Source organism: Gilbertella persicaria (assembly GCF_025201335.1).
Source record: "Gilbertella persicaria strain CBS 190.32 chromosome Unknown B0P05scaffold_18, whole genome shotgun sequence".
NCBI classification, from domain to species: domain Eukaryota; kingdom Fungi; phylum Mucoromycota; class Mucoromycetes; order Mucorales; family Choanephoraceae; genus Gilbertella; species Gilbertella persicaria.
The window spans coordinates 59651-87408 of record NW_026251979.1 but is presented as its reverse complement, the minus strand read 5'-3'; the positions used below and the strand labels follow the sequence as shown (position 1 = coordinate 87408).

General features: G+C 37.1%; 15 protein-coding genes and 1 non-coding gene across 16 annotated transcripts; 7 read left to right on the top strand and 9 right to left on the bottom strand.

The window, feature by feature from the left end:
- Positions 1-88: 88 nt before the first annotated feature.
- On the top strand, positions 89-2115 carry B0P05DRAFT_586772 (uncharacterized protein; the record flags this gene model as incomplete). Its single annotated transcript, XM_051582535.1, has 9 exons — positions 89-273; positions 323-547; positions 600-688; positions 737-836; positions 890-1150; positions 1195-1382; positions 1439-1512; positions 1560-1677; positions 1733-2115. 9 exons carry the CDS (start codon positions 89-91, stop codon positions 2113-2115), a joined length of 1623 nt encoding a protein of 540 aa, XP_051435190.1.
- Positions 2116-2159: 44 nt separating this feature from the next.
- B0P05DRAFT_469337 (uncharacterized protein) lies at positions 2160-3571 on the bottom strand (the record flags this gene model as incomplete). The annotated part of the gene is made up of 2 exons (XM_051574487.1): positions 2160-3231; positions 3291-3571. 2 exons carry the CDS (start codon positions 3569-3571, stop codon positions 2160-2162), a joined length of 1353 nt encoding a protein of 450 aa, XP_051435189.1.
- A 2977-nt stretch (positions 3572-6548) lies between these two features.
- B0P05DRAFT_509413 (coth protein-domain-containing protein) lies at positions 6549-8779 on the top strand. Its single transcript, XM_051575585.1, has 3 exons — positions 6549-7100; positions 7150-7514; positions 7932-8779. Exons 1-3 carry the CDS (start codon positions 6589-6591, stop codon positions 8669-8671), a joined length of 1617 nt encoding a protein of 538 aa, XP_051435188.1. The 5' UTR covers positions 6549-6588; the 3' UTR covers positions 8672-8779.
- Positions 8780-9227: 448 nt separating this feature from the next.
- B0P05DRAFT_540090 (uncharacterized protein) lies at positions 9228-10793 on the top strand. The gene is made up of 6 exons (XM_051578031.1): positions 9228-9289; positions 9344-9466; positions 9520-9816; positions 9864-10238; positions 10293-10420; positions 10476-10793. The coding sequence occupies exons 1-6, from the start codon at positions 9266-9268 to the stop codon at positions 10645-10647; spliced, it is 1119 nt and encodes a 372-aa protein (XP_051435187.1). The 5' UTR covers positions 9228-9265; the 3' UTR covers positions 10648-10793.
- Positions 10794-11343, bottom strand: B0P05DRAFT_540088 (uncharacterized protein). Its single transcript, XM_051578030.1, has one exon. It carries the CDS (start codon positions 11241-11243, stop codon positions 11010-11012), a length of 234 nt encoding a protein of 77 aa, XP_051435186.1. The 5' UTR covers positions 11244-11343; the 3' UTR covers positions 10794-11009.
- Positions 11344-11375: 32 nt separating this feature from the next.
- Positions 11376-11989, top strand: B0P05DRAFT_540087 (uncharacterized protein). The gene has a single exon (XM_051578029.1). It carries the CDS (start codon positions 11436-11438, stop codon positions 11763-11765), a length of 330 nt encoding a protein of 109 aa, XP_051435185.1. The 5' UTR covers positions 11376-11435; the 3' UTR covers positions 11766-11989.
- An 86-nt stretch (positions 11990-12075) lies between these two features.
- B0P05DRAFT_77583 (uncharacterized protein) lies at positions 12076-13395 on the bottom strand. Its single transcript, XM_051583857.1, has 3 exons — positions 13355-13395; positions 13019-13302; positions 12076-12969 (listed from the first exon to the last, which is right to left on the bottom strand). Exons 2-3 carry the CDS (start codon positions 13255-13257, stop codon positions 12384-12386), a joined length of 825 nt encoding a protein of 274 aa, XP_051435184.1. The 5' UTR covers positions 13258-13302; positions 13355-13395; the 3' UTR covers positions 12076-12383.
- Positions 13396-13591: 196 nt separating this feature from the next.
- Positions 13592-14718, bottom strand: B0P05DRAFT_540085 (XPA protein C-terminus-domain-containing protein). The gene is made up of 3 exons (XM_051578028.1): positions 14361-14718; positions 14133-14312; positions 13592-14086 (listed from the first exon to the last, which is right to left on the bottom strand). The coding sequence occupies exons 1-3, from the start codon at positions 14686-14688 to the stop codon at positions 13722-13724; spliced, it is 873 nt and encodes a 290-aa protein (XP_051435183.1). The 5' UTR covers positions 14689-14718; the 3' UTR covers positions 13592-13721.
- A 30-nt stretch (positions 14719-14748) lies between these two features.
- Positions 14749-15540, bottom strand: B0P05DRAFT_540082 (Plectin/S10 domain-containing protein). The gene is made up of 5 exons (XM_051578027.1): positions 15481-15540; positions 15241-15423; positions 15119-15193; positions 14957-15064; positions 14749-14908 (listed from the first exon to the last, which is right to left on the bottom strand). Exons 1-5 carry the CDS (start codon positions 15530-15532, stop codon positions 14889-14891), a joined length of 438 nt encoding a protein of 145 aa, XP_051435182.1. The 5' UTR covers positions 15533-15540; the 3' UTR covers positions 14749-14888.
- A 513-nt stretch (positions 15541-16053) lies between these two features.
- B0P05DRAFT_490370 (WD40-repeat-containing domain protein) lies at positions 16054-17432 on the top strand. The gene is made up of 5 exons (XM_051575313.1): positions 16054-16187; positions 16238-16405; positions 16452-16538; positions 16588-16663; positions 16711-17432. Exons 1-5 carry the CDS (start codon positions 16090-16092, stop codon positions 17398-17400), a joined length of 1119 nt encoding a protein of 372 aa, XP_051435181.1. The 5' UTR covers positions 16054-16089; the 3' UTR covers positions 17401-17432.
- Positions 17433-19439, bottom strand: B0P05DRAFT_540073 (magnesium transporter NIPA-domain-containing protein). The gene is made up of 7 exons (XM_051578026.1): positions 19341-19439; positions 19256-19294; positions 18905-19205; positions 18679-18860; positions 18463-18616; positions 18344-18413; positions 17433-18295 (listed from the first exon to the last, which is right to left on the bottom strand). The coding sequence occupies exons 1-7, from the start codon at positions 19419-19421 to the stop codon at positions 17440-17442; spliced, it is 1683 nt and encodes a 560-aa protein (XP_051435180.1). The 5' UTR covers positions 19422-19439; the 3' UTR covers positions 17433-17439.
- Positions 19440-20390: 951 nt separating this feature from the next.
- Positions 20391-21281, top strand: B0P05DRAFT_469485 (uncharacterized protein; the record flags this gene model as incomplete). The annotated part of the gene is made up of 2 exons (XM_051574499.1): positions 20391-20637; positions 20698-21281. Coding segments are annotated over 2 exons (831 nt in total), but the record flags the coding sequence as incomplete, so codon positions are not given.
- Positions 21282-21361: 80 nt separating this feature from the next.
- On the bottom strand, positions 21362-21922 carry B0P05DRAFT_540066 (ubiquitin-like protein Atg12). The gene is made up of 4 exons (XM_051578025.1): positions 21848-21922; positions 21663-21799; positions 21559-21621; positions 21362-21512 (listed from the first exon to the last, which is right to left on the bottom strand). Exons 1-4 carry the CDS (start codon positions 21891-21893, stop codon positions 21453-21455), a joined length of 306 nt encoding a protein of 101 aa, XP_051435178.1. The 5' UTR covers positions 21894-21922; the 3' UTR covers positions 21362-21452.
- Positions 21923-21962: 40 nt separating this feature from the next.
- B0P05DRAFT_540061 (uncharacterized protein) lies at positions 21963-23111 on the bottom strand. The gene is made up of 2 exons (XM_051578024.1): positions 22611-23111; positions 21963-22554 (listed from the first exon to the last, which is right to left on the bottom strand). Exons 1-2 carry the CDS (start codon positions 23029-23031, stop codon positions 22016-22018), a joined length of 960 nt encoding a protein of 319 aa, XP_051435177.1. The 5' UTR covers positions 23032-23111; the 3' UTR covers positions 21963-22015.
- B0P05DRAFT_540056 (chloride channel) lies at positions 23112-26396 on the bottom strand. Its single transcript, XM_051578023.1, has 18 exons — positions 26282-26396; positions 26103-26240; positions 25918-26049; positions 25774-25871; positions 25635-25725; positions 25526-25587; positions 25363-25477; positions 25139-25308; positions 24983-25090; positions 24707-24930; positions 24485-24658; positions 24387-24435; positions 24281-24330; positions 24155-24236; positions 23985-24108; positions 23877-23942; positions 23723-23830; positions 23112-23677 (listed from the first exon to the last, which is right to left on the bottom strand). Exons 1-18 carry the CDS (start codon positions 26364-26366, stop codon positions 23172-23174), a joined length of 2382 nt encoding a protein of 793 aa, XP_051435176.1. The 5' UTR covers positions 26367-26396; the 3' UTR covers positions 23112-23171.
- A 951-nt stretch (positions 26397-27347) lies between these two features.
- Positions 27348-27421, top strand: B0P05DRAFT_t47. The gene has a single exon. It is a non-coding gene; the product is annotated as a tRNA-Asn (tRNA).
- The last annotated feature ends 337 nt before the right edge of the window (positions 27422-27758 follow it).

Below are 27758 nucleotides of genomic sequence, written 5' to 3'. Positions count from 1 at the left end.
ACTACCATTCGTCAGAACAAAACGCCGCTTGCCAGTGTCAATTAAAAAAATAAAATAAACGAGTGCTCTTCTCTCTTTTGGTTAAGCTATGGCAGCTATTCCAGATAAAGTGCGTATTGGTTCTCGTATTCAAGTGGGTAAAGATCGCGCTACGATCAGGTTTATAGGATCAGTACCTGGATCTAAAGGAGAGTGGTTAGGTGTTGAATGGGATGATCCCAGTCGTGGTAAACATGATGGGAGTCGTGAAGGTGTTCGTTATTTTGAGTGCAGGTAAGACAAGCATTTTCTTATCGCTCCATCAGCTGATTTTAACATGTAGGGGGTCAACCTCTGGATCATTTATACGCTATCATCCCGAGAAAATTTTGCTCGGCGTCACTTTTCTTGACGCGTTAAGAGACAAGTACTTGGAACAAGATGAATTGACTAGAATCAAAGGAGAAGCATACGATAAATCAAAAGATCGAGGTGAATTGTATCTTGGAGGCAATAAGCAAATTGTAGTAGAGACATATGGTTTTGAAAAAATCCAACGGTTCCAAAGGTTGGGTATGCATATACACATACAAACATATTCACATGCTTTACACACACAGTAATCTCAGTAGGCTCAAGGTAGTGGGATTGGCTGAACAGCTGGTTCAGTCGGCAGATGCTCCAGATCAAATCAGTGAAGCCAAATTGAGTAAGCGAGTGTTGTTCACCCTAAATACATTCAGCTGACGTATCATAGCCATCGAAGATCTAGATTTATCTCGGAATCTTATTTCAGACTGGGAGACTGTTTCTCTTATTGCTTCACAACTTCCTCAACTTGTTATATTGCGTCTCAAGTAAGAAATCAATCTGGCGTTTTAGTTAATGCAATGCGTAACCATTTCTACAGTCATTTGCGATTCACAAGTCCACCCAGAGAGGGATTGAGTCTGCATAACCTCAAGACATTGGCATTGAATTACACTGCCATCAGCTGGAATGATATCCAATTACTTTCTAGTTCTTTACCAAAGCTAGAGGATTTACAATTAGGCGGAAATGAGTTATCAGAGTTAAGCGAAATCAACTTGCCTTATCTGAAATGCCTTAATTTAGAAGATAATCAAATCAATGATTGGAATCAAGTGGCTAAACTTGGATCATTGCCGAAGTAAGTTCATTGGTTTAAGCATGTTTATTAATCGCAAATAATAGACTGGAAATCCTGTTTTTGAATGGAAATCAAATCACAAAAATACACTCAACATCAAATGATCTATTTCCAGCTTTAAATTACCTTAGACTAGATAATAATTTGATTGACAATTGGGATAGCTTGAATGCATTGAACCAAATCACAAGTCTAACTAAAATTAGATGCAAACATAATCCTATTACTAAAGGTATGTGTGCAGGGCAATAGAGAAAGACAGATAAAACTGAATAGTTTGTTAAACAGACATGGACAAAGAACTTGAGGCTGCTCATATTGCTGGTAGAATAAAAAACCTCACACACATCAATGGCAACACGGTAAATTGGTTTTATTATTAGGCACATCCTCATGTATCTATTCATAGTTGACTGCCCGAGAGAGAACCGATTTAGAAAGATATTATTTGAAATTTTGTACAAAAGATGGATCAACAAAAGAAGACATTGCAGCTGTACATCCTCGCTATACTGAATTGTGTGCACGTAAGAGAGATGCTGAGAAAAAAAAAAGAGGACATAGACAACTAAATGGATATAGAACATGGTGAGCCTGATTTGGGTATTCAAACAAAAGAAAGTTCATCAGCACTAAAAGACAGACTGATTAATGTCCAGTTAACAACAAGAGAAAGTATACCTTCCATGCATGATTTCTTGGCTCAAAGACATCAAGCTGACCTCCCGTTATTGATCAGCTCAACACAAAAGAAGTTTCTCAAGACAATGACGATTCGAAACGTGAAACATATGATTCAGCGATTGTTAAAAATACCTGCTTCAAATCAGCATTTGTATTTGTTACAGCCTATCTCTGGAGAAAGTGATCGTGATTTGATGGTTATGGATATTGAAGACGATTTAAGAGACCTAAAGTTTTATGGTATCAATGATGGAGACGAGATTTTGGTTTTGAAGGAATAAATAAGTCATTCTGTATATTGTTTATTTGAAAAAAAAAAAAAAGATTATCGGTCTACACTCACAAACACAGCCTGCTGTTGAGGGGTGGTGGTAGCAGAAACAGGAGTAGTGGCTGAGGGCGTAGGAGGGGAATAAATAGTAGAGAGAGATAAAGCTGCTGCTCTTTGTTGTAGCATCTTATGGTGGTTCCATTCTTCAACAAATCGTTCTATGCTTTGTGCTGCGATTTCACCACCATTGTGTGGGACACGAAGTAAAGGATCTTTACAAGTACCTGACATTGTTGAAGCATGCTCAATAGCAGGAGCCCAGTTACCTGCTTCAAAATCCTCACGCGAGAGTTCTACTGCACTCCCTTGATCTGACATCAATTTGAGCAAGCCATGTTCTTCAATAAACTGTGGTCTTGGCACATAGACAAAAGGTGTGCTATGACCAATACACTCAGAACAAGTACCATAACCCAATTTACCCAAAAGAATATCACAAGCATGTGTCAAATCAGGCACATAAGCATCTTTGGCTGCTCGATAAAATCGCTCAGGCATTTGAACAGAATCAGGTGCTGCACATACAATACAAATCCATCCAGGAGGCAAAGGATTGCCTTTAAGACCACCATCATTACCTAACAATTGGCCACCAAACGACAAGAGCAGAATCTTATGGGTTTCGTAAATGTGTTTAGGAATGCCAACTTGATCTAATGTTTCTTCACGGGACTGTCTATATTTTCGAAAGACCAGAGGGACATCAATGATTTGACGCACAAATGGAGAATTTTTGGTTGACTCGTGTTGTATATTTGAGACACTGGTGCAAGGTAACTGGGTTTTACCATTGGCCACACCTTTGATCTTGAGCTGTGTTTCGGGGAAATTAGTATTGAATGGCGTATGTGGTACAAGGCTTTTAGCATCATCAAAAGATGGAATACGGATTGCTCCTGGTAGACGAATCAATAAATCTGCATGGTGGTAATCTGCTATAACTTGTTGAACCATAATACGAATCTCTTGATCCAACTCATCTCCCTCGCATAATCCAATGTATACTTCATCAAATGTAAAATTACTAGAAATGGCTGCTGGGATGCCTACAATATGAGCTGCAGCGCTAAACAAAAAAAAAATTGCATAAATGATGTGAAGCGTAAATTATTTCGTAATTCTTACCATGGTAGAAAGGGAGCATCACAAATGACACAATCTGCCTTTACTTGTTGTAACCATTTGGCTTCGTCGTTTAATATCTTTGGTCTTTTTTCCAGAAATGCTCTAAGGTTCTTGATAGTCTGGTTGCGGTCTACAGTGTAAGGAAGTGGTTGCACAACACCAGCATCGATCTCTGCATGGCGATAAATAGCTCCAAGTTGGATTACACCTTGAAATATAAAGTCACTAGCTGTTGAGATTACATAAACTTTGTGTTGGGCAGGCAATTTGAGAATATCCATGATGATCTGGTTAGCTCGAGTAGCGTGTCCCCAACCTATATTAGTAGCCCAAAAGAAAATTAAATAACTACAATTATACACAATTTTTAGTTGTCTATTACCATGACCAGAGACATAGAAACAAAACGTCAAAGATTTAGTAGAATGTGATGAAGTATTAATAGTTAAGCCGGTCATAGTAGCAGCAGAGAAAAAGAAACAATAATCTAACTATTGACTGTCTTTCTATAGTCTAATAAGAAGAGAAGAAGAAAAAAGGAGAAAAAGAGAAAAGATAGGCTCAGATTAACAATAATGGAAGCGGAGTATTTGGCTGATAATAGTAATTTAAAGCTTATTGGTCTGGGCTTTTTGAGCTTGGACATTAGTCCCTTGAAGCTTTGATTCCGGCAAAAGGTTTCAGAATATTTTCAAAGCCTTCTAGTAAACGATTCTCAACTTAATAGAGAAAAAGTATAATTTTATGTATAAAAAAAGGAGCGAACTTTGAAGATTTTCGAATAATGATAATGCAAACCCTGATAAGAGTAGCAAAACAAATGCTTTAAAACCAATACATTGGTCTGCATGTTGCTTTTGAGTTTGCACTCAAAAACCATTTTATAATTACTTTGCCAGAAACAAGTGCAAAGCCCCCTCCCTTAAGTGGTAGTTTAGGTGTTTTTTTAAACATCTCTGCATGTGTATAATATAGACAAACAATGCCTGCCGAGCTGCATATTACTTTTGGAGTTGTTTTAAGTTTGCAAAATCTGTAATAGGCAACTGTTTCTTTACCTTGATTCGAACAAAAAGGTATAGATACTATGGTTGATCATTTTGCGATATCATTCTGATCATTTTTATTTCAAAGAGAAGACATTGTACGACTCGAAGCGAATGCATTTTTACTATAGAAAATATGCAAATCTTCTTGATCTAAACAATAAGGAGGTTGAACCTATCTAAAGAACAAACAAATACGCAGGTTTGCCTAACCACAAAAACGAAATACAAGGTATGTTTGTGCAATCTCAGGCTTTTCAAATGCCTCAAAATCATGTCTGCTAACAATCATGGTACTTTTGGAGTTGATTAGGACAAAAAAAAAGCGACTTGTCAAATTTGACCAAAATATGCCTTGACCAAAGGGTACTACTCACGAGAGTCCTCATTTTGCCAACTCTTGATCTTCTTTTGAACGCTACAAGATGAAAAATAGAGCTATCAACAAGCTTAAACACTCAAAATGTGCGTCAGACACTCTAGTTTTTTGATAAATGTGTTTGCTTGCCAGTTGTACTATAAAAGTGATACGATAAGGGTGAAAGACCTCGAAAAAGTTTTTGCCTATTTACTCAATATTTTAGCAGCAAATTTATTGTGCTCTCTGTATTAATAGACTCAGAAAGCAAAGATATACAGCTTTCCTCATTATATTAAAGCCCAATAACCACGTCTTTATACAGTTCTCAGCAAAAGCCCAATTTTTGATGTGGCAGGATAAAGAATTGGAGTTGCCTTCTATTTTAATCTTCGCACATTACCATCTGGCATGTTCTATGTCCATTTGCCCCCACATTTACATTATAAAATGCCTCTATTTCTATTCTTGTATGCTCTTTGGCTCTCGAAATAGAATAAGATGCTTTAGAAAGATCCATTACTTGCAAGTTCTATATGGTATCTAGAGCAAAAACGCTCAAAACACAGTTCAAGCAAGCCAATCTTTGATGCACCATTGCTCGACAACTAGACTATCAAACCACTCTGTTTTTTTGTTTATTTAGAACATGTTCTTTCAATCCAACTGAAATGAGATGAAGCCATCTCCAAGTACTTTCAAAGAAAAGAAAACGAGCCTACTAAGATGAAAAAGATGGGTCAATATGAGCATCGCCTTCAAATCTGCATTCAAAGTTCATTGTACATTATAATCAATACAAAAGAGGCCTTTTTAGTAGATATTGGCTAGTAAAAAGATAATTATTTATACAAGTTAATGCGTATGATATGTGAGAGTAAGGCATAATATATTATATGATACTTTTGACTCCAAAAAAAGCAGCTCTGGACATGATCAACGATGAATGTTTTGTAGGGATTTTAAAATATTTTTATTTGCTGCACTTACTAATTGAAATTGAAAGTGGTGCTCAACAATTGATGAGATAAAGAAAAATAAAGTATAGCGAAGGACACCATAATGAGACTAAATCATAGAAGGCATAAAATGCAGCTATCCGTCAATGAAAGTGTCTTCAGTTGACAGCGCTGAATGGCTAACTGTATAGATTGAAAAACGGTGAGGGGAGAGAAGGGAATGTCATGAATGACTTGGAGCCGGTGAGACTTCCAGACTTCAGATAAGACGATGGCTAAAAGCATAGGTAGGGAAACTGGGTATGAAGCCTGTACTTAGATATGTTTGGATTTCAAAGAAGTGAGTGCGCCATATACATCGTCTATGTTGGAGCCAGGCCATAGATATTCGCGAATGAGATAGTCCCAAACGGCGAATTTGTACGGACAACGAAAAAAGAAGTGATGGGTGTCCTCAACGTCGCCACATAAACAGCAAGAAGGAGAGGGATATTGATTTGGAAGGAGTTGCGATAACAATTGACGGGTAGAAATCAGACGATGTAATAACCGATAAAGAGCATTTCGTTATACTGTAGTGAGTGCCATACGCCAGAAGCGAGACCATGCAGCTTGAGAAATCACTTGATGACGGAAGACAGCTCCAACATTTCTCTTACTGACTTGAGCACGAAAGGCCTTGCAAGAAGTGACAGGATTGAGTGGTGAAGTATCATCTACAGATAACAATAGTCGACGTCGGAAAGCAATGTGCCTACAAAAGAAACTGTGTACACTAGTATAAATGCCATTTGTTATCTGAGCTCATCTTGCTCTTGCTTGGCATTTTATGCTGAGAATCAATCAGATAAAAGAGTTACTCTTCTTTTCTTTCTCTTTGTTTTATTAAAGATGAGGATTACAAATGGTAAATAGCTACTAAAAAAAAATATCTAATGTTGAATAAAGCTGTCGGTGCTTTACAGGCAGTATTGAGTGCATTCACTGCTTCTTCAAATGTCACTTATAACGTTATCTCTTTGGTGCCCAACAATCAGACATTAGGTGTCATTGTAGATAACCAGCTATATCCTTTATCCATGGCAAGAGAGACTTCGATTATCTTTTATACAGGCCAAGCTCCTCGAGCCGATAAGCAATATAAATATGCTCATATATCAAAAGATGGGTATGATATCATTAATCAAGAGAAGTTTTCTCGAGACCCAACCAAGGGCTCTTCTTCAACGCTCAACGAGTATTATGGCAGATCTTGGAACTCAAAAAAACTTGATCAGATCCCAACAATAAGGGAACAATTACCTTTTATCAATCGAATCTCTTCTGATCTTCATATTGATGGTGAAATTCCTACTATCCATTTCTTTGGAAACCAATCTGCCATTGATCGTATACATGTAAATCAAAGAGAAAGTATCAATATAGATCTAAATATGACATATATCAGGTAACTATGTTTTTTTTAGAGAAAAATAATCTGGTTCACATCTATCTAGTCCTCATAAAATCAAGATTTATCCTAAAGTTACATTTGCCATTTCAGGTCACAGCACTCGCTTCAATAATAAGGTGTCTTACAAGTTTAGAGTACCTAAAGAAGATACTCTATTCGGATACCACCATTTAAAGTTGAGATCAATTTCTACAGACAAAACTTATATGAGAGACAATTTGGCGTATGATATTACTGAATCAATTGGGCTACCTTCTTCAAAGCATAGCTATGTTCGTGTCTATATTAACGACCAAGCTGTCGGTTTGTTTGGATTAGCTGAAATCTTTAAAAAACAATGGGTTCGCAATGAAATGTCTTTTGGAAAGAAGAATAAGCATCTTAATGCTCTATATGTTGCTGATATTAGTGGCGGTCGAGGTATGGATGGTGGCCCACCGAGAGACAGCTCACCGAGAGACAGCCCACCGAGAGATAGCTCACCAAGAGACGGCCCACCGAGAGACGGCTCACCGAGAGACAGCCCACCGAGAGACAGCTCACCGAGAGACGGCTCACCGAGAGACAGCCCACCGAGAGACAGCCCACCGAGAGACGGCTCACCGAGAGACAGCCCACCGAGAGATAGCTCACCAAGAGACGGCCCACCGAGAGACAGCCCACCGAGAGACAGCCCACCGAGAGACAGCCCACCGAGAGACAGCCCACCGAGAGACAGCTCACCGAGAGACAGCCCACCGAGAGATAGCTCACCGAGAGACAGCCCACCGAGAGACGGCTCACCAGGCAATGGTCACCATCTTCCTGGTGGCGGAGGTTTTCCAGAGACAGGGCGCGGAAAGAATTCCGATTCGACTTATCTTGGCAATAACATCGATCTTTATAGCGCAGGTTACTATGGAGTCAAAGCAAGTTCAGCTCGTGGCACAGCCAATTTTTCTCGTATCATGGACTTAACCAGATTTATATCTGAACAACTCAACGCCACTAACATTGATGATTCCGTTGTACCTCTTTGGAAGGAAAAAATAGATGTCGATAGTCTCCTGCGCATGATTGCCTTAGAGATTGTTATATCAAACTCGGATGCTTACTTAACTATGGCTAATAACTATATTTTATACGACGATTATGAATCTGATCGTGTTGCATTTTCCGCTCAAGACTTTGATTTAACGATGGGTTCTGCTATCAATAATGCTGGTTTCTCTACTCGTCCTCTTACTTCAAGTCTGATAAGGGTACCCAAATTTAAGCAAGACTTGGAGCGGTTGATTTATAGAATGACAAAGGACCTTGTCAATACAAAATTATTGGCACCTCGTATTGAATCACTAAGAGATTTCCTCTTGGAGGATGTTGTTTGGGATCAAAATCTGCCTCGTTTAGGTAAAGGCTTAAGAAGACCTGGCCACAATAATGATAATGACTCAAAAATGGAACCTGAAACTGCCTTTTTAGCAGCCATTCATGGTCCAACAAACTCAACACGATCCATGGCTTTGTTAGATTGGATTGAATTTCGAAGTAACAATATCCTGGACTTTTTTGAACGATTGAAATAAAACTTTTCATTTTTTTTGTATTATATTGAAGTTGGCCTCAGAAGGATCAATTGGAAAAAATTTAACTTTTGTATTGCGCATTCTGTATTCGCAACGAACAGCGTGCTCATCTTTGACCAACAATAATAACAAGGGTTTTTTCGGTTTCAGATTTAAATTTTAGAAATGACCCATTTTAGATTTGTGTAAAAGTTGTGGTTTCGACTTTGAAATCCTTGGTGTTTCGGCATCCTCTTTTGCTCTATTTTTATCCATAAGATTACTTAGAAATTAGGTTGAAACTTGGGAGTATGATATATACAATGCTACTTGAGACTTTTTAGTATCATGGATAATAGACAATCACATTTTGTACGCTTTGTGTGAAGAAGTAAAGACATAAAAAGCTGCAAAAGCATTCTCAATTATTGTGATTTTCTTGAAACAAATGTAAAAGAATTGATAAATCTATAAGTTTGATATGAATTGACAACATCGAGTGCTATTGTCAAAAAAAATCATGCATATCTGCTTTAATTCTGGTGGCTTATACATTTCTTTTGACATGAACACAGAAAAAAAAAATAAAGCTTTCTCTAATAACTTGACGAAAAAATGGCTTTCAAGTTTAACTTTACAGTACGTTACTAACTTGTGTCTATACAGAAGTTTGAGACTAACTTTTTGCTTGAGAACGAAGAATTAGATCTCGAAGATAGCGAAGAAAGCCAACAGTTGGAAACAAGTTTGAGTGATCTGAATATTGACGAAAAAGAAGAGTTGAACAAGATCCCAAGTCAAAAGTACAATATTCTTGTAAGCAACATACGCCATTGTTTATAATGAAGTATACTTATTCAAGGACATAGAGTTCGCCTTTACCCAATGTTATTCAAGCAGATATTCTTCAAGTACCTACTGTAGAAAAGCCAATTTATAAGCGTACTTTAGCCGATGTCAAATTTCAAATGGCTGAGCAAGATAATTTAGTAGAAGACGACGATAATGATAAGGATGTAATCAATATGTTGAATTTGAGTGGTAATACCGATTTGATCCGAGGTGTTTATGAAGGTGGCTTCAAGACTTGGGAATGCTCTATTGATATGGTTCAGTATTTACATGGTTTGCCAAAGGAACAGATCAGTAATAAGCGTGTATTAGAGGTATGCATTGTGAATCTCTTGATATAGAGGTCTTATTTTTTTTTTAGCTTGGTTGTGGATCATCCCTCCCTTCAATCTATCTTTTGTCACCTGAACTGTCAAACCAAGTAGATGTTCAGGATTACAACGAGCAAGTCATTCGCTATATTACTATACCAAATATTCTTTTGAATACAGTCTTGACTGTTCAAGATCCTGCAACTGTTCCTGAACTTATTGAACAACCTCAAGAAGAAAAAGAACAGAGTTCAGAATCTGAAGCAGAAGAAGACGAAGAAGACGAAGACGAAGAGAAGAGAATTGAAGAAGATGCGATTACTTGTGATGCTGAAGCCGAAATTGTGGCCGAAAAAATCCCTGAAATGTTGGGCCAGGTCAATAAACGCACAAGAGCATTTTTTGGTGATTGGAGCTCATTGCCAGTAAGTTGCTCAAACTAAGGAAAATCACATTCTTGTATATTTAAATAAGTATAGGAACAATTGAACGTCGATCACGAAAAATATGATATGATTGTTACATCTGAAACTATTTATGCTGAACATGCATTACCAGATTTGATTAATGTGTTCCAGAAAGCACTTAAAAAGCCTGATGGTGTTTGGTAAGAGTGCTATTTTTATGAGCTAAATTAAATTGACACATTTTTATTTCCATAGCTATGTTGCAGCCAAAACTGTTTATTTCGGTGTTGGTGGCGGTATTTTGCCCTTTTGTTCTTTGTTGGACCAAACTCAAGACAGCGACGGAGACAAGCTTAAATTCGAAAAAGTATTTGAAAGCTCAAGTACAGTTAAGCGGGAGATTCTCAAAGTTTCTTGGAGCTTGTAACGCTTGCACATTCTGAATAAACAACACTAGATGGTCTTATTTCATTTTAGGTGTCAATTCACGTTGTGAAATGATTGTATCACGATGAAAATAATAAATATCTTGGTTCGTGTAACTTGTCCTTCGTCACATTAAACAATCTTTTTTTCTGCTTTATGAATAAAGTGAAGAAAAGCTCGGTAAATTAAAATATCCCAGTTAGAGTGCTGAAACAATATTGATAGTTTATCACTACTAAAGCGAGAGGCTAACATAAGCCATAAGGAAGCAAGAGAAAATTCTTGTCATGCTTGCCAGTGTATATTTTTATGCAAGACAGAAATACCAAGCAATTGTAATTAACGATCATCGCAAAATATAGGTTATATATGAAAATTTAGAATGTCAAGAATGGTGTTACAATTACCAAGATTTTTTTTATACATTGCCAACTTTGTACTCTGTGCCTGGAAGGGATTCTTTTGTTGCCATAGTATGTTTTTTTTAAAAAAAAAAAAAGGAGGAAGGAAAGGAATAGTAAGTAGTAAAGAAGTGGATGATGAAAGAATGGTTAAGACCGTGCACAGCCTTTTTCTTTTAGATGACAGGAAAAGCATGTTTATCCATTAACCCTTATTAGTTGCTGAAAAGAAAACGGTAAGACAGGCCAATCTTTATCAGTAGTCTAAACGCGTGTTTTACTTTTTTTTGTATATATATATATTGCTTTTGTTTTCTTTTTCTTTTTTTTTTTTTTTTTTTTTTGTTCACTGCTATTTTTTGTAATATCCTACACACCATACATAACAATGAAGTCAACCAAAATTGTCTTGTATATGTTCACAACTATGAGCGCATTACTGCTAAGCCAATCCAGCATGACAGAAGCAAAATCATTGGATCTGAGTGACTATGGACTTTGTGAAGAACCCGGAAATTCATCAGACTGTGAATTTGCTTGTCGAGAACTGGTCCAAGGCCGAGGAAACTGTATCTTTAATAAATGCTATTGTACCGAAAAAGCAGAAATCGGAAAATGTGAAGATGACGATCACGAATCTTGCGATGCTTTATGTCAAGATATGTCTCCATCTCTTGTTGGATTTTGTATGGATGATCAGTGCAACTGTATCACATAAATCACATTGATATATGCGTATTTATTTTAACTATGAACACATATCGCCAATATGGCTCCTCGTACACTTTGACCCCCTATTCTCTGTATATTAACCCTAAACATTTACCTTTAAAAAGAAAGAGCCAGTCTTTCTATACATACTTTTATAATCATTTACTTACTATTTATTTGCTCTAACAATAATTATAATAAAGATACATATGCTTTCTAATGCTCCTTTTTGCATTGGTTTAATTAACTCATTCAATCATTTATAAGTGAAAACAAACTATTTTGTTTGTCTTTTTTGTCATGAAATTAGTTTCAACATTCATTCTATTGTTGCTTGCAAGTGTATCTGTGTCTGCCATCGAAACAACAATGGTTATCCAAGAAGGACTATGTGAATCAATAAGTGATGAAAGACGTTGCTCGTATGACTGCAGATATGAATTTATGCAGCCAATGTGCGTTAATGATACTTGCTATTGTACCAGTGAAGGTAGAGGAAGTTGCAGAAAAAGCAATCACGAAGGATGCATTTCGGTTTGTCGATCTTTAGGCAAGACTTCAGATGGCTGCTATAATCATCAGTGTGTTTGTCAAGATTAATAAAGAAAGTAATTTTATTACTACATTAATATTGAACATGTTGTCCAGCAAACTTGCTATAGAGCGGTGTTGAAGGGCTCCTCTCTCCAAATAACACTGACTCAGGAGAAGTGTGATCAAGATATGGATAAAGGTGAAAAGGAGTCTGTTCGTTCATCTCCTCTTGCTTTTCTGTCATCTTATCAAAAGTGTCTTCTCCGTTTTTATAATTGAACAATTTGTCATCAAACAATGATTTCTTTTCGTCTCCTTCTTTCTTAAAATAATCATCTGAAAATGAAAGCCGATAGTCAAATGTCAAAGGTATCTTGGTAGTAAGTGGTAAACTTGCACTACAAAAAAACTCTTTGTGTTTTTTTTCTGTCAATGTAGTTGAAGGTATAAGGAGACCAGAATAGCCGATGGTACTAGCAGAATAAATAGAGGAAGGCGGATCAGGAATATATCGACCCCAATTAGGTTCTTGTGATAAAAATGCAGGTAGAGTTTGATTCTTTCTGACCCGCTCTTTTTTCTCCTGTAAAGAAGCCCTGATAGCAATACTAGTTAGTATTGTCCAGATAAAGCAAAGTAGGATGGCACACATCAATACAAAATCATTTAACAGGCATCTAATCTTTATGGTAAATATGATTCTCATTACAAAAAGTCGTATGTTACCTTTGATAGAGCAAAGAATAAGTCGAGTCTTGAGTTGAATCAAACATTGAGCAAGATGTTACAAAACCTGTAGATCTCTTGAATTGAACATAATTTTGTGTCCAAGGTTCAAATGAATTAGGTGTAATGGCTGCAATAACAGATATAAGGATAGGAAGGATGCAAATCAGGCCAACGCATTTATCAATAGAATATGTTTTCGACCTGCGAAGATAAAATCCATCAAAGCAAATAATCATACTGCCTGCAATAGAAAGAGAGAAAGTGATATACCAAATAAGGTACTATCAACATCTATGAGTGATTGAACTTCACAAAAGAAAAAGAAGAAGTTACCTGCCAATGCCCTGCTGTGATCCAATCTACAATGCCAGTCTGTTGCTTGTATGAATAATCAATATACACATTTCTCTTTTTTTTTTACCTTCAATTGGTATTCTTTGAGTAAGCAACATTGAGAAAAATGACAAATGAGCCCAATTAAACTGACAAAAAAAGATAAAAAGCGTAGCGTATGAAGAATGAAAACAAGTTTCATGATAAAACAAAAAGAAAGAGAGAGAGAGAGAGAGAGAGAGAATAATTATGTTTATATACAGTAAATATGTGTAAGAAGTTTAGCAAGAAATGACATGTAGATTCTATTGTATATGCAAGGAAATTGTATTACTTAAGGAGCATCAACAACTCCTTTTGACAGTTACTAAAATTCTTCGGATTCAATAACAAGACCACACGTCTTGCATTTCTGGACCGAAGTACCATCTTGATTGTTGACATCCCCAAATTCATGCTTATGGGGGCCTTCTTGTCTTTTTCTTTCTTTTGATGTGGTCATAGTTCTTCTTCTCAAATCAGCCAGTTTTTCCTTGAATTTTTTCTCTTTCTTTTCCTTTTTTTGCGCTATTCTTCTTTCGTATTCTGCATCAAGACCTTCTGGACCATTCCATTTTTTAAAAGCGTATTCTTCAACCATTTCTCTGACATACAACATCATGTCATTCCAAGTGTTTTTATGTGGATTTGGTTTTGACCAGTGAGGCAATAACTCTGGGTCTTTCAATTCAGCTAAGAAAAATATATGAGTACAATCGCTATACTTGTGCATGCTTACGATCAGTGAGTAAGTAGTCTTCTTTTGCTTCTGTTTTGGTAATCAAGCTGTATTTCTCGGGATATTTTTCTTTACATGTAGGACACAAATGAATATGAAAGACAGAGAAGAAGACAGGATCCAAGTCCAGAGACTGACATTCTTTGCATTTTGGATTCTCAGCAGGATCCGCTGAAGAAGCTATGACAAGGATAAATACAAATGGATATTATATTATAAACACATTACGAAAATATGGCTCAATCTTGTATGATTTCTTTTTTTCTTCCAGTTTTTTATCTTCTGTTGTCTCGTCTAAAATAAAACCACCTTTCAAGTCAACCATAGTACTTAGATCGTACTCATAGAATGACTTGATCCACTTTGCTTTTTTAGGTGCTTCCTTTTTTTGACGTTCTGCTTCTTCCCGCTTCCGTTTGGTCGTTGCTTTCAGTCGTTCCAAAGCAGCTGCTTTGTTGGCAGCAATACGATCAATTTGCTCTTGTGTTAATTGTTTTGGAGCAGAGGTAGTTAATTCAGACATAAAGTGTAAAAAAAAAGTGCCTTTACTGCGCATAAACGTTCTTTAACAAGTGACTTGACTTTCTCTATTTAGGAAACATTATGTAAAGTCTCATTTTTTACTGTCTCTTTAAATGAGGTTTTTTTTTTATTATAATTGTACGTATGACAAAAACAACATTAGAAAGCAGGATGAAACAGTTAGCTTAAAGCAATTCAAACGTTTTCTTTATCTTTTGCTTTATTTGATCATATTTATTCGCGGTTACCACGACCTAGATCAATATGTTAGCTTATGTGTGAAACTTAAAAAAAAAACTTACCAAGACCACCACGGAATTCGGGCTTGAAGTCACCAGAAGCACCTTCCTTACGACGGTAGTCACCACGGTCACCACGGGGACCACGGTTTTCACGACCTTCACCACCGACTAAAGTGACAAGTTAGCAACTATATCTATCTTTTCTTTAGAAAAAAAACTTACAAGCACGACGGGGGGCAGCGGGACGAGCAGACTTCTTCAAAGTGGCGGGAACAATTTCTTGAGGCAAGTGAAGGTCTTTTTGTATAGATCAATATCAACTATCATGTATCTGCTTAACTTACATTCACGGAGATAATCAATACCCTCATCAGTGAGAGTATAGTAGTACCATTGCCAAGAGAATTGAGTCTTGACAAGACCCTTGGAGGTCAAAGATTGCATGATCTTGATAACTTCGAGGTTGGGAACATCGAGTTCAGTGTGCTTGGGAGCGTTGTAGTCCTTGGGGGCGACAAGAGCACCATCTAAGCAAACAATGTATGAGTATCGATAAAACACAAGCGTGTTTTGCTCTTATTTACCCTTGAAGAGAGCCTCGTAGATAACCTTTCTGTTTTGCTTAGAGACAAGCATGATTATACCTTATAGAATGTAAGTAAAAATGGAATTAGCAATCGAACAAATGAGAAGGAGGGGAAAGAGAAAGACATGTGCACAAAAAGAAGAGTATGCTGATGCTATTCTAGTTGTTGTTGTTGTTGTTGTTGAATTGAGCAGACAGAGATATATATATATATATAGGTTATCCAAGTCAACACACTCATTCTTCATCAAATCATCCATCCTAATCTATCCATCAAGCACGTCACTTGCGTTCTTTCCTTCCCTTCCATCACAATATTCTCATTGTATATGTCAACTTACAATGCGATGATGAAAGAGGAGGCTTGCTAATGTTCACCACATCTTGCCACACATAGCCCACAGCACCACACGCGCACTGGCCTGCTCATTCAATGCCCTTTCCATACACGCTCCGCACCACCGCACACAATTGCCGCACACACACACACTGCATTTCCCGAGCATCAGAATCAAAGTCACCCAGTAAACTTTTTTTTATTATTATTATTATTATTATTATTAAAGTTTTTCTTTTTTGTTTTGTTTTTTTTTGTCTCTATAGAATAATGACAGTTCAACTTCCTTTCACTCGTCTTGCTCACCACCCTACGAAGCCCCAGCTTGTCCTAGCTAATGGACAACACTACATGGTTTTGAATAGCCAGTATGTAGTATCCAATGGAAACATATACGATATTAACTGTTCTCCTGTAGAACAGGTGAATTAATCAAATCCTATCCTAAAGAAGACACACTCGATAGCGTGACAGATCATTTTCGTTGTGTTGCATTTAACAAGGACGGCTCTTTGTTAGCTACTTCTGGTGAAAACAAAGAAATTTGTGTATGGGATACCAATGATTGGTCTTTAAAGAATACAAGGTAATACAGGTAGTATGTTACAATGTTGACTGATTGTATCCTATAGACCTGCTTACAAACGTGTCAATGCACTTCGATTTGATAATGCTTCTACACAAGTTGTTATTGCTGATAAGTTTGGCGATGTTTATTGGTAAGCAATAAGAGACAGAAAGAAGTGTTGTGGGCTTATTGTCTGTTAGTCATCCTATTGAAGAGATTGTCAATGAAGAAAAATTGAAACCCATTGTAGGCCATGTCTCCATGGTGACAGATATGGTAATGTTCTACAGTCCATAGCTACTTTATTCACCTGCCATATTTAGCTTTTGACGCCTGATGAAAAATACGTGATTACTTCTGACCGCGATGAACATATTCGAGTCAGCCGTTTCCCCAATGGCTATAACATTGAATCCTTTTGTTTGGGTCACACAGATGTTGTCACTTGCATTGATCTTATTCCTTGGAAGACAGACGTTTTGGTGTCTGCCAGTGGCGATGGCACTGTTCGTCTTTGGAACTTTGTCTCGGGTGAATGTTTGCAAGTGATTGATTTGAAAGAACACATTGAAGCTTATAAACCACCTGCTTCTGATGCTAATTCTGAAGATGCTATTATCAGTGCTTTAAGTTTTGACAGTGCTTCTCAAACACTTGCTGTTGCTTTTGCTAAATCACTTGCTGTTCTCTTGTTGAACTACAACCAAGACACATTTGCTTACAAACAAACACTTGTTGTTTCTTCACCTGTGTTAGACATCACATTTGATGTAAACAGCCAACTCTGGTTGTCCTTAGACAGCCAAGAACAACGCATCACATTGGCAACTTTAAATGAGGAACAATGGGCTGAAAACAAGGAAAATGATGCTTTGAAACACATCAACACCACTCAAGTGTGTCAAGCCAATAAGGTCTTTGATCTTTATACCATTTTTGGTCTTCGTAAATTCTTGGATCTTCCTGAACAAAATGAAGAAGAAACCAAGAATAAAAAGAGAAAGACTGAATAATAACAATAATAATAAAAACTCTTTTATTCATGGGGGGTATTAAGATAAATCTCGGTATTCTTCATTGGAGACATCATTCAACTTGTTCTGTCTATTAGAAATAGGCATTAATTCACGATCACTATGATGAAATGAGGAAGGAGTGGGTATCTCAATCTCAACAGCATCTGCATCTTCTTCAGTAGGTTGATGTGACATGGAAGGGTGTGTATGTGAAGTAATGGCAGAAGTGATGCCATTCAAGATATTGCCTAACAATGCAGAATCCCTTTGTCTATTGGGTGAAGAGGTAGGCAATTGAATAGCCTGTTGTTGTTCATCAGAGCGATCCAATAATTGAGAAGCCATCGAGATACCTCGAAATACTGAACTATGTCTGCCTTTGCCTGTATGACTATTGGCACTGCTGTTGCTCATGATATTGACAAGGTGAGGATTGGCTTCTTGCCAAGCTTCATAGGACATGGATTGATGAGGTGTGTTGGTGGTAACAATACGTTTGGGACGAACACGACTGTTTGGCTGTTCACTAGGAAGCATATTGACTCGATCAAGTGCTTCTTCGTCTGAAAAGGAAACAGCTGTACCACTATCAGCACTGATGGACAAGGCAGGTGAGTGCTGAGGTGTCTTGTCACGTTTTGAAGTAATAAGATAAACACCGAGAAACTCGATGGCACAACCTGACATGAATCTAGACATTTGTTCTAGAGTCATGTCATCAAAGTCATGATAAAGTACTGCACTGCCAATGATGGCAGACACAGTGAACAAGACAAATTGAGTTGGAATCACTTCGGTAGAGTCAAATCGTTGTAAGGCCTTATTCAGGTACTTAATTTGTAAGACAGCAGTAACAACCAATACAAAAATAAGCAAGTAAGAGACAGGGTATCTATAGAATGTGATGAATAAGGCAAGGACAGGCTGTAAGAAAACTTACGCAAACATTTTGAAAAAGGTTAAGCTCAATAAGGATGCCACGCTTTTGGTCGAGAGGACAGTGTAACCACCTAATAATAACTTTATAAATAATCTTAAACCCGTCCACATTTTACTTACCATAGATAGCCACCAAACCCAGGTCAATCATGATGCTAGAGGAACCATAAATAGGTGATAAGATGGTCAATGCAACAATAGCAATGGCTGTTAGAATAAAGTAAACGATAGACTGTGTTTGAGTAAGTGCTTCCATGATTAATTCAGGTGACAGCTATAACATCATTGTTGTGAAGATTTTGTGTCAGTTAAGAAATTAAGATGAATTGGACTTACAGCAGTTTCTTCAGAGTTTGAACTAAACACAACCATAGCTGCACCTGTTACTGCTAAAATGACACCAATCAAGTCTCTTTTTCTAAACACTTCCTTAAGCATAAGAGGAGCGAGAATAACATTGGCCACCAGTGTGGTAGTACCAAGAGGTGCAATAGTCGAAGCAGGAGCAAAACCATAGGCTGATAATGAATTAGACATGAGCTGCTGTAGACATACGACTTACCAACAAAATTGCCTACTTCACCTAAAATCATCAATGAGATGCCTAACCACCATAATTTGGATTTCAAGTATTCTGTGTCTCCCCCTTTTGTCTGTTCTTGAGCCATTGTCATGATGAATTTTTGATGTTCAATGTCTTCCTCGGACCGTTGTCTCTGTTGATATTCTAAAGAAGATCTCGGTGAGGAATAGCCATCATCGGGCATGAACCCTCCATTGTATTGCGAGCTTGATATCCATTGTGGTGGCTCATCCATATTGGCAAAGTAATTGGCCATTTGTTTGTTTTGAATGTTATTATGCTAATAGAAAACAAGGTCAATCTTGTATAAAAGAAATTTGTTTGACTTACAGCTCTCTTTTGCACATTCAATGCCACAGAAATAAGTGCCTGTTTCAATTATCAGTAACTTGCTTTATTGCATGTACCGCTTTACATTGCCACAAACAGAGACTAGTACACCAATAAAGGCGTTAAAAGCCACATCACTTTCTTCTTGCTGTTGTGAGTGTTCCATATAGAAAAGAGAAAAGAGAAAGAAGAAAAAAAGAAGAGTTGTTAGTTGTCTTAGAGGCATGGCGGACAATGAATTTATTTCCAAACAGCGATGTTCTCCTATCCGGCCACACTCCGTGTTTTTAGCGTTAGAAAAAGATGCTGGCCAGGTACAACATTTGAACATGCTGAATATTGCCTCTTTTGAGTAAACACGTTTGACGGAGTGCACGAGCTTTAAATTATTATTTAATTTGATTCTCCTCTGTCCGTCTCTCTTTTTTTCTTTCTTTTTCTTTTCTCTTTTTATTATCGTTATTCTTATCAATATGGGAGTCCAAGACGTTGTAGCTCGACTGAATAAATCAAAGTCAGCTAATACTACATCCAAACATAGCACTGGACAAGTGCCAAAGAAAAAGATTGTTATGCCTTCCTCACATGAATCACATAAGTTTCCTCCTTCACCTATTCCTTCACCTACATCCACCATGCATAACTATAGTACAAACAACAGTAACACAACAGCAGGATCAAACAATATTGCCTCTATGCTACAGAAATTCGGTCAACCTGCACAATCCCCCAAGCAACAAACTCGACAACCCAAGTCACCACAGCAATCACCATTGCCACAGCAATCAAGATCCACATCCCCCGGCAGTCACCGTTGCCACGACGACAATCGCCCTTGCCACAACAATCAAGATCTACATCACCTATTTCACCGAAGCAATCAGTGCCACCTCAACAACAATCAAAATTGCCAACGCCACCCGAATCACCCATCATTTCCTTACGACAACATCAACAACAACAACAACATCAACAACAACATCAACAACAACAGCAACAACAACAACAACAACAACAACAACAACAACAACAACAACAACAACAACAACAACAACAACAACAACAACAACAACAACAACAACAAAAGAAAGTGAAGGTCGTACCAATTGACAAAAAGAACGACGCATATATCAAGTTTGACACCACGGCAAATGAACTTGTCGATCTCTTTCAGACCTTGTTAGATAAGAATGCGGCTCATGAAGAACATATCAAACAACTCGAACAAGATGTCGAGAAATATGCTTCTGCTGCTACTAAAGTCAGAGATTATGAAATTCGAGTAGAATATCTAGCTCTTAAATTAGAACAGGTTTCTGAAGAAAGAGATTATTTTGAAAAGGAGTTGAATGAACTTGCTGAAAAAAGACCTCAACAACAGCGTTCTTCTGCTGTTTCTTCCTTATCGTCTAAATCTAGGTCTGTTCGGTATCGACCTGAAGATCAACATGATATTGTGATTGAAGAAGAAAGAAAACTACAGAACCAAAATAACGATGCTTATATTGCAGATATTTTGCATGTGTATGAAGAAATCTCAGCTGAAAATGAACCAGCCAACCAAGACAATATGGAGAAACAACTAGTTGAACACGATAAAGGAATTCAAATTACCATGATGAAGTACTTGGCTGATTTAGAAACACAGCGTCTCGAGACAAAGAATTTGCAAGAAATCGTGTTAAAGCAAGACGAACTGATTACTAAACTTGAACAGAAATTGGATGGACAACCTGCAGACGAATTGTTAAAGGAACAAGTTGAAGTACAGCGAATTGAGCTTGATAATAAGCGAGAATTATTAACTCAATTATTGAATGAACGAGAAGATTTGTTGAAAAGATTAAACAGCCAAAAGAGAAGATCTTCTATTGAGTTTATTTCTCACATGCTTCAAGATGATTCAGTACATAATAACCATAGAAACTCGTATTCCTCTACTTCATCAAAAAGTAGTGGTAGAGGTACACCACCTTTAACTGCACCACCAAAGCAACCATTACCACCATTACCACCTGTTCTTTAGACATTTATACATATATTTCATCATTGTACACTTTCTTTATATATACATACACATACACACATGCCTTTGTACAAATCTCTTTTTTTTTTTCTTTAAATTATTTATTAGACAAATAAAATCGAATAATAAAGAAAATGCCATGCATTGATACCCCCTCCTTTTTTAGGAATGTCAACCCCAAGCAGCAGTTGTACAGTAATTAATGATTAAATGACCATCTGTGTTGAAGCACTATAAAAGAAAGATTAAAAGCACGTTTTGTCTATTATAAACTGACCTTGTGAAGATTGGCCACAGTTTCATCTGGTGAAGGTGAAAATGCACTGTTTATATAAAGAAACTGCATGTTTGTTAGCGTGGTATTCATCTATGTTGGCTTACAAGAGGATCAGAGCCTTGATATTTTAATTCCTTCCTTAAGAACTGTATCACTGTCTGGAACTTGTTGGACGCTGTGAGTTTAAAGACTTTTTGCTTAAGGATAGGTGCATTGCCAATAGCTCTAAATATCACTATGACTATATGCGAGTTGTAAGGAGAGAGAGTATAAAGTATAAAATAAATACCTTTACTGGTGTCTTTCTCCTTATATTTCTCCACCAGTTGGTCCATAATATAGCAAAAATAATAGAAAAATAAAAAATAAAAATAAAAATAAAATGGTATAGCCAATTAAATCAATAACAAGCGTGTAACACATGTGTTTATTATTATTATTATTACTATTATTATTATTATCTAGTTCTGTTCAATTTGTCTGTTGTGCTAATAAGCTTCTTACTTAAAGGATCCACCTTGTTGATTGTCTTTGATAATTCATCATTTTGACGATCTAATTCAGTGTTCATTGTCAAAGCCATGTTCTTTAAACGAGAAGTAGCACCTCCTAGTAGATCCAAATTGTCATCAATCTCATCTTCAATAGCATCATCTTCAGAGTCTTCTTCGAATTGATAACGACGACGATCTGCTTCTGAACGCCCTCTACGCTCTTGTCTAGTTTGGCTATTGTTCATACGTGCTGTCTCTTGAATACGTTGCTGTGATTCATATTCAAATTGACGGATGTTATCACGCTCTGCCATATGTTCTGCGTGGTCTCTTTGCTTAGCCTCTAATTCCTTGCGTTCTCTTTCTTTTCTTCTGAATGGATTAGACACGACGGGAATAAAGATAGATCGGTTCAACTGCTTTAACTCTTCTGCTTGGTTGGCTGCTCTGTCTGAATAAGCTTTAGACAAGTCCAAGTGGCGATTCACATTGGCAATTTGGGCTAAAAATAGACGTGTGAGTTACACACCAAAGAATAGTTAAATTAGGCTTGCTTACATGATTGCTGTCCTAGCATGTTCATCGTATTGGCAGCTGTGGCTTCTGTTTCATGGATTTTCTGAAGAGCGAGACGAGTACTTTGTAAAGAGTCTTGCTTGACGTTCTTTATCTGTTGCTTAATACCAGCAATTTGCACTTCCTCATCTTGATCATTTTCATAGAGGTTGTCTTGTCTTGCACTGTTATAGCGACTACCGCCTCTTCCTCCATATTCTTCTCGGCTATTATAGTCGTCTCTGCCTCCCATTAATTCATTTCTCTGGTCAGCCTCACGGGAACCGCCATAACGACTTTCTTGAGGCTGTGTAGTATAGGAAGGAGCAGGAGAATAAGAGGGAGCAGGGGAGGAAGGCTGACTACCTGATTCAAAAGGATTGGTAGATTCTTCTTGTTTCTTTTCTTTCTTTTTCCAAAACATGTTTGCAATAAAAAGGAAAGAAAAGAAAAAGTTATTTTCAACGTAGAATTTATACTTGCATGCAGGTAGTTTGAGTCTCCGTTCAGCCAATGATTTTGATTTTAACCAAAATAACTTGTTATGTTACATGCATCTTTTTATTACAATCTATTATCAAGTTCGTGCGATTCTTCCGGTCTATCTATCTCAATAGAACTACGATTCCGTAATTGAGTATAAGCTTGTTCTCTCTTGTTGGTTTTTCTGGTTAACCAACTTGAGAACTTATCAAATGCGCCACCACATTCTCTTGAATAATGTACCGGTGAAGGAGAGTCAATGTTCTCAATACGAGCAGTGTATTTTAGAACATCTTTGACTGTCACCAAGCCTTTCAGTCGTCCTCTTTCTTCCAGTAGAACTACCCGAGGCCCTAACTGTTTAAACATGTCCATGACTGTCTCTAGATAGAGCTTGGGATGCACTGTAATGGGTGTCTGGTCCATATAGGGTCCAAAATCAACTACATCCGAAGATCCTCTTAAATCTCGGTTGGTATCATTATCACCATCGACTTCCGTACTTGTCAAAATCTCTGGTTCGTCACCATCTGCTGTAAATCGGCAAATGGTCTCATCGTGTGCCTTTTTGTTGACTTTGGCTTTCTCTGGAGAATACCATGAGCAAGTGTCTCTTTACAAAAAAAAATTACCTATCAAGTACTGAAGCTCAGAACGACCAATGAAACCTATTAAAATCATGGATTTTGAGTCTTCCACTACTGGAAAACCTTGGAAGTTTGTGTTCTCTAGAATAGATTCTGTTATGGAATATGAGTAATGGTTAGACTAAAAGAGGGCAACTACCAATATTCTTAAATGTCATTCCTGCTGCTGTCATTACAGTCATGTTCTCTTGCATGACATGAGATACTAAACCATGTCAGTATGTTATTTCAATAAAGCAAAAATTACCTGGAACACCAAACACTTGCTCATCATTGTCTAAAATTGGGTATCCGTTTAATCGGATATAACGATCAGCAATACCACCAGAGCCAAACCAGTCACCCACAGCACGAGTAATCATCAAAGCAATCTAAGCAGACATATGTTATCCCTTCTTTATCCTATGAATTACTTACCATTGTAGGCAAAATGTATGTAATTTGACCAGTCAATTCAAACATAATCACTACAACAGAGACTGTGATTCTCATGACACCACTAATCAAGTTGTTTAGTTGTGTGTGCAACAAGGTTATGTTTACCATAATGCTGCTGCTGCACCGAGAAAAGCATAGGTTCCTGGTGTGATACACTTTTAAGAGAGACATAAGTTGATTATTATTATTATCTTTCTCTAAAATAACTTACAGGCATATCAGGTCGACAGGACGCAAACAAAAAGAATTCTGGATCTGATCTACAGTTTGAAGTCAATAAATAAAGCCAAGCACTGCAAATAAACTTACTCTTGCCATGATTTTACAAGTAAACCAATCATTCTTCCAAAAGTCGCACCAATGGCCATGGAAGGAACAAAAATACCACAAGGCACTTTGGCACCATAAGTCATGATAGTACCAAAGCAACGTAAAGCAGTGGCTATAAAAAGTAATACGACCATGCGTACAGTTTCACTCTTCCTATTATCCATTGTCAAGACAGTTCTTTGTATGTGTCTCTATACCTACTCGCAAAGTCCATGATAATTTTCTGTGCCTGCTCCTTCGCACTCTCTGAACAAAACACCCATGATTTCAGTCATATCAATACGCAGAAACACATTAGGGAAAGCAATTAAAGCAGTAACAAAGGCTAGGAAAGCTGCTTCTGTAATTGGGTAATTCTTCAAAACGTTCTTTCTGAATTGAGCTACAATCAAATTATATTTGATAACAAGTGCACCATATAATCCCTATGTTATCATGTTATGCCATGTCTTTTAAAGCTAATCTGCCAAAACTTACACCAAACAGACCAATAATACTGACAAACAAGTACTCAAAGAAATGCCATTCACGATCATAACTTACTTGAAACATGACTAGTTTACCAGTTCGAAAAGGATTCATAAACTAGATGTAACGTAAGCTTCCTAAGTATGTTTTTGGCTGTGTTTGTACCTGAAGAACAATCGTAGCTATCATGGCACAAAAGAAACTCTTCCACATAGTTCTGTTGGGGAAATTAGAACTCATCTCTTCTAAAGCAAACAATACACCACCAATGGGTGAACCAAAAGCAACTGCTACACCCGCTGCACTTGAGGCTGTCAAAATCTCTCTCATTTCAGCTATAAAAAAAAAATATCAACCATTAGATGAATGCATGATAATGAACATGATACCTTTGCTCGTCTTGAACTTTTTAAAGCATCTAGAAATGACATTGCCCACACAACATGCCATATGAACAGAAGGGCCTTCTTTACCAATAGACAAATTTGAGGCAACTGCCATTGTCTATAGCTACAATTAGATGTCTGTTGATATGGGTATATCCTGCTTTACCAATCCAATACTCTTCATCACTAATGTCCATCCTCCCAAGAAACCTTTCATAACAAATCCAGCTAATAACACTAAGTTGAGATTATATTGACACGCACGACTTGCTTACCAATAATACATTTGATTTCCGAAATACCTGATCCAGCAGCATAAGGTGCAAATACTTTGACAAGATAGGCACATGTTGTGGCAAACAGAGTCTAATGTTTTCCATTAGATTAAACATGATTTGAATTCACAACACTTACTGCCCATGCTACATAAAAGGTCCATTGAACAATATATACATCAGGCCCCAGATTCATAAATTCGCTCCAGGTGGTCCAGTTATCGCAGCCAGCACTTTCTATAGAGCTTGGATTAGTCATCAATAGGAATCATGTCTCTCTTACCGCCGTCTTCCAACTCCCAACAACAAAACTTTTGATTGAGCCACCAAGCAGTTGAACAATATCCAAGTTTAATATCTGATAACCAATCTGTAATGATAGCAATCAACGCTGACATGAGCCCAATAGCAGCACCTAGAAACAACATGAGCAAGGGGGAAAGATCAGAAGGTTGAATGTGTACTCACCTACAAGCAACACGACGATCCAAGATTCCATGGTTTCAAACGTCAAATGCCACCAAGCACGCCATGACTTGTCGTTTGAGTTGAGGTTCTGTATAGAAGATTGTCGATACCGCTCCAATATGGCGTCCTTGACCCAGTCTATATCACGGTCAACTTATTTTTATGCAACTATCCATTACCAGTTGTTGTAAAGTCTTCATATCTTTTTATTTGAGCTAGCTCTTCCTCAATATCTACGGAAGAATTACGTACATGCCCACTCATAGTCAACCAAGCAAAACACAAGAAAAGAAAAAGAAGACAAGATTTAAATTACATGCTTTTTTAATTCATCACAACTAGACAAGCCATTGGTTTTTATTGGCCCAAATGGCAATGTTGAACAAGAATATAGGTGATCCATAAACCTTAATTTCTTTAGAAGCATTGGTAGCGTGGCATTTCCCATTTCTTCTTTTAGAATCTAGTGAAAGACTTGTCAGTATCATTCAATAGAATGCCATACAAAATGCAATTGTATGTTCATTATGTTGGCGAAAAAAAAAAAAAGCAAAAGGCCAGACCTACAATTTATTTTTAAATTCATATTATTATGTGCTACCATTCGGCTGCTTGTCGATCTTATCATTGCTTGACCACACTCTGTAAGCTATCTTTATGGTTTTAAGTGTTGTCAACGACCGAGTCACGATTTGATGTAAGAAAAAGAAAAGGAAGAAATGGCGCTTGAACAAGCCAAATGATCTTACCTTTTAGTGATAACCAAAGACACTTGTAAATGATGTCTTGGAACAACTCCGCCTTTCAAAATATGCGGAAAGAATGTGTTTGACATCTCTTCACTTTATTTGTAAACGAGTCTATTAAAAAATCTATTGAATAGAGTCACTTCTTGTGGAAACAAAAAATTTGCACTATTAGATCTTATGGGTTATTTATCAGCTTAGATAGCATGATACAAATTTTGTTTTTCCAAGCAACATGAGATCAAACAAATATATTAAATCAATGGAGAATATTCTCCTTTCGTCTGACAATATATCAGTTTGATTTCTAATAACAGAGTTTATTGTTTGATATCAATAACAAAATGGGGACGACCAATGCTAAAAGACTTGATGCTATGTTAGCGAGAAGAAGCGAATCAGACTCTATCTCATTACCCAATCAAAAGCGTAGACACAGTGACGTGACCTCTTGCATTTTTAGCTATTTTATAGTGTAAGAATTTTTTAAGCATCAACAGCTTCTATGGCGCAATTGGCTAGCGCGTCTGACTGTTAATCAGGAGGTTGGTGGTTCGAGCCCACCTAGGAGCGTTCTTTTTTGTATTTTCTTGTAAAAAAGGTGAAATGCTTTTATGGAAGGATCAATAATCATTTAGCATTTTTTGTCTGAAGAAAAGCCATTCAGGTTATTTTGCACCGTTAGAATGTTGTCATAGGACAAAGGTAGAGATTACAATAACTTTTAGTGATATAGATCAATAAATATAACAGAGCAATAGACAACAAGTTGTATGTAATTGAACAAGTAAAAGAAATATAATATAATATAACGTACAATGATCAAGGGACTTGATAAGACAAATGGTATGATAACAGTCTAGTTTTAAGTATAAGGTATTACAAAAAAGGTATGATTATAAGTCTAATA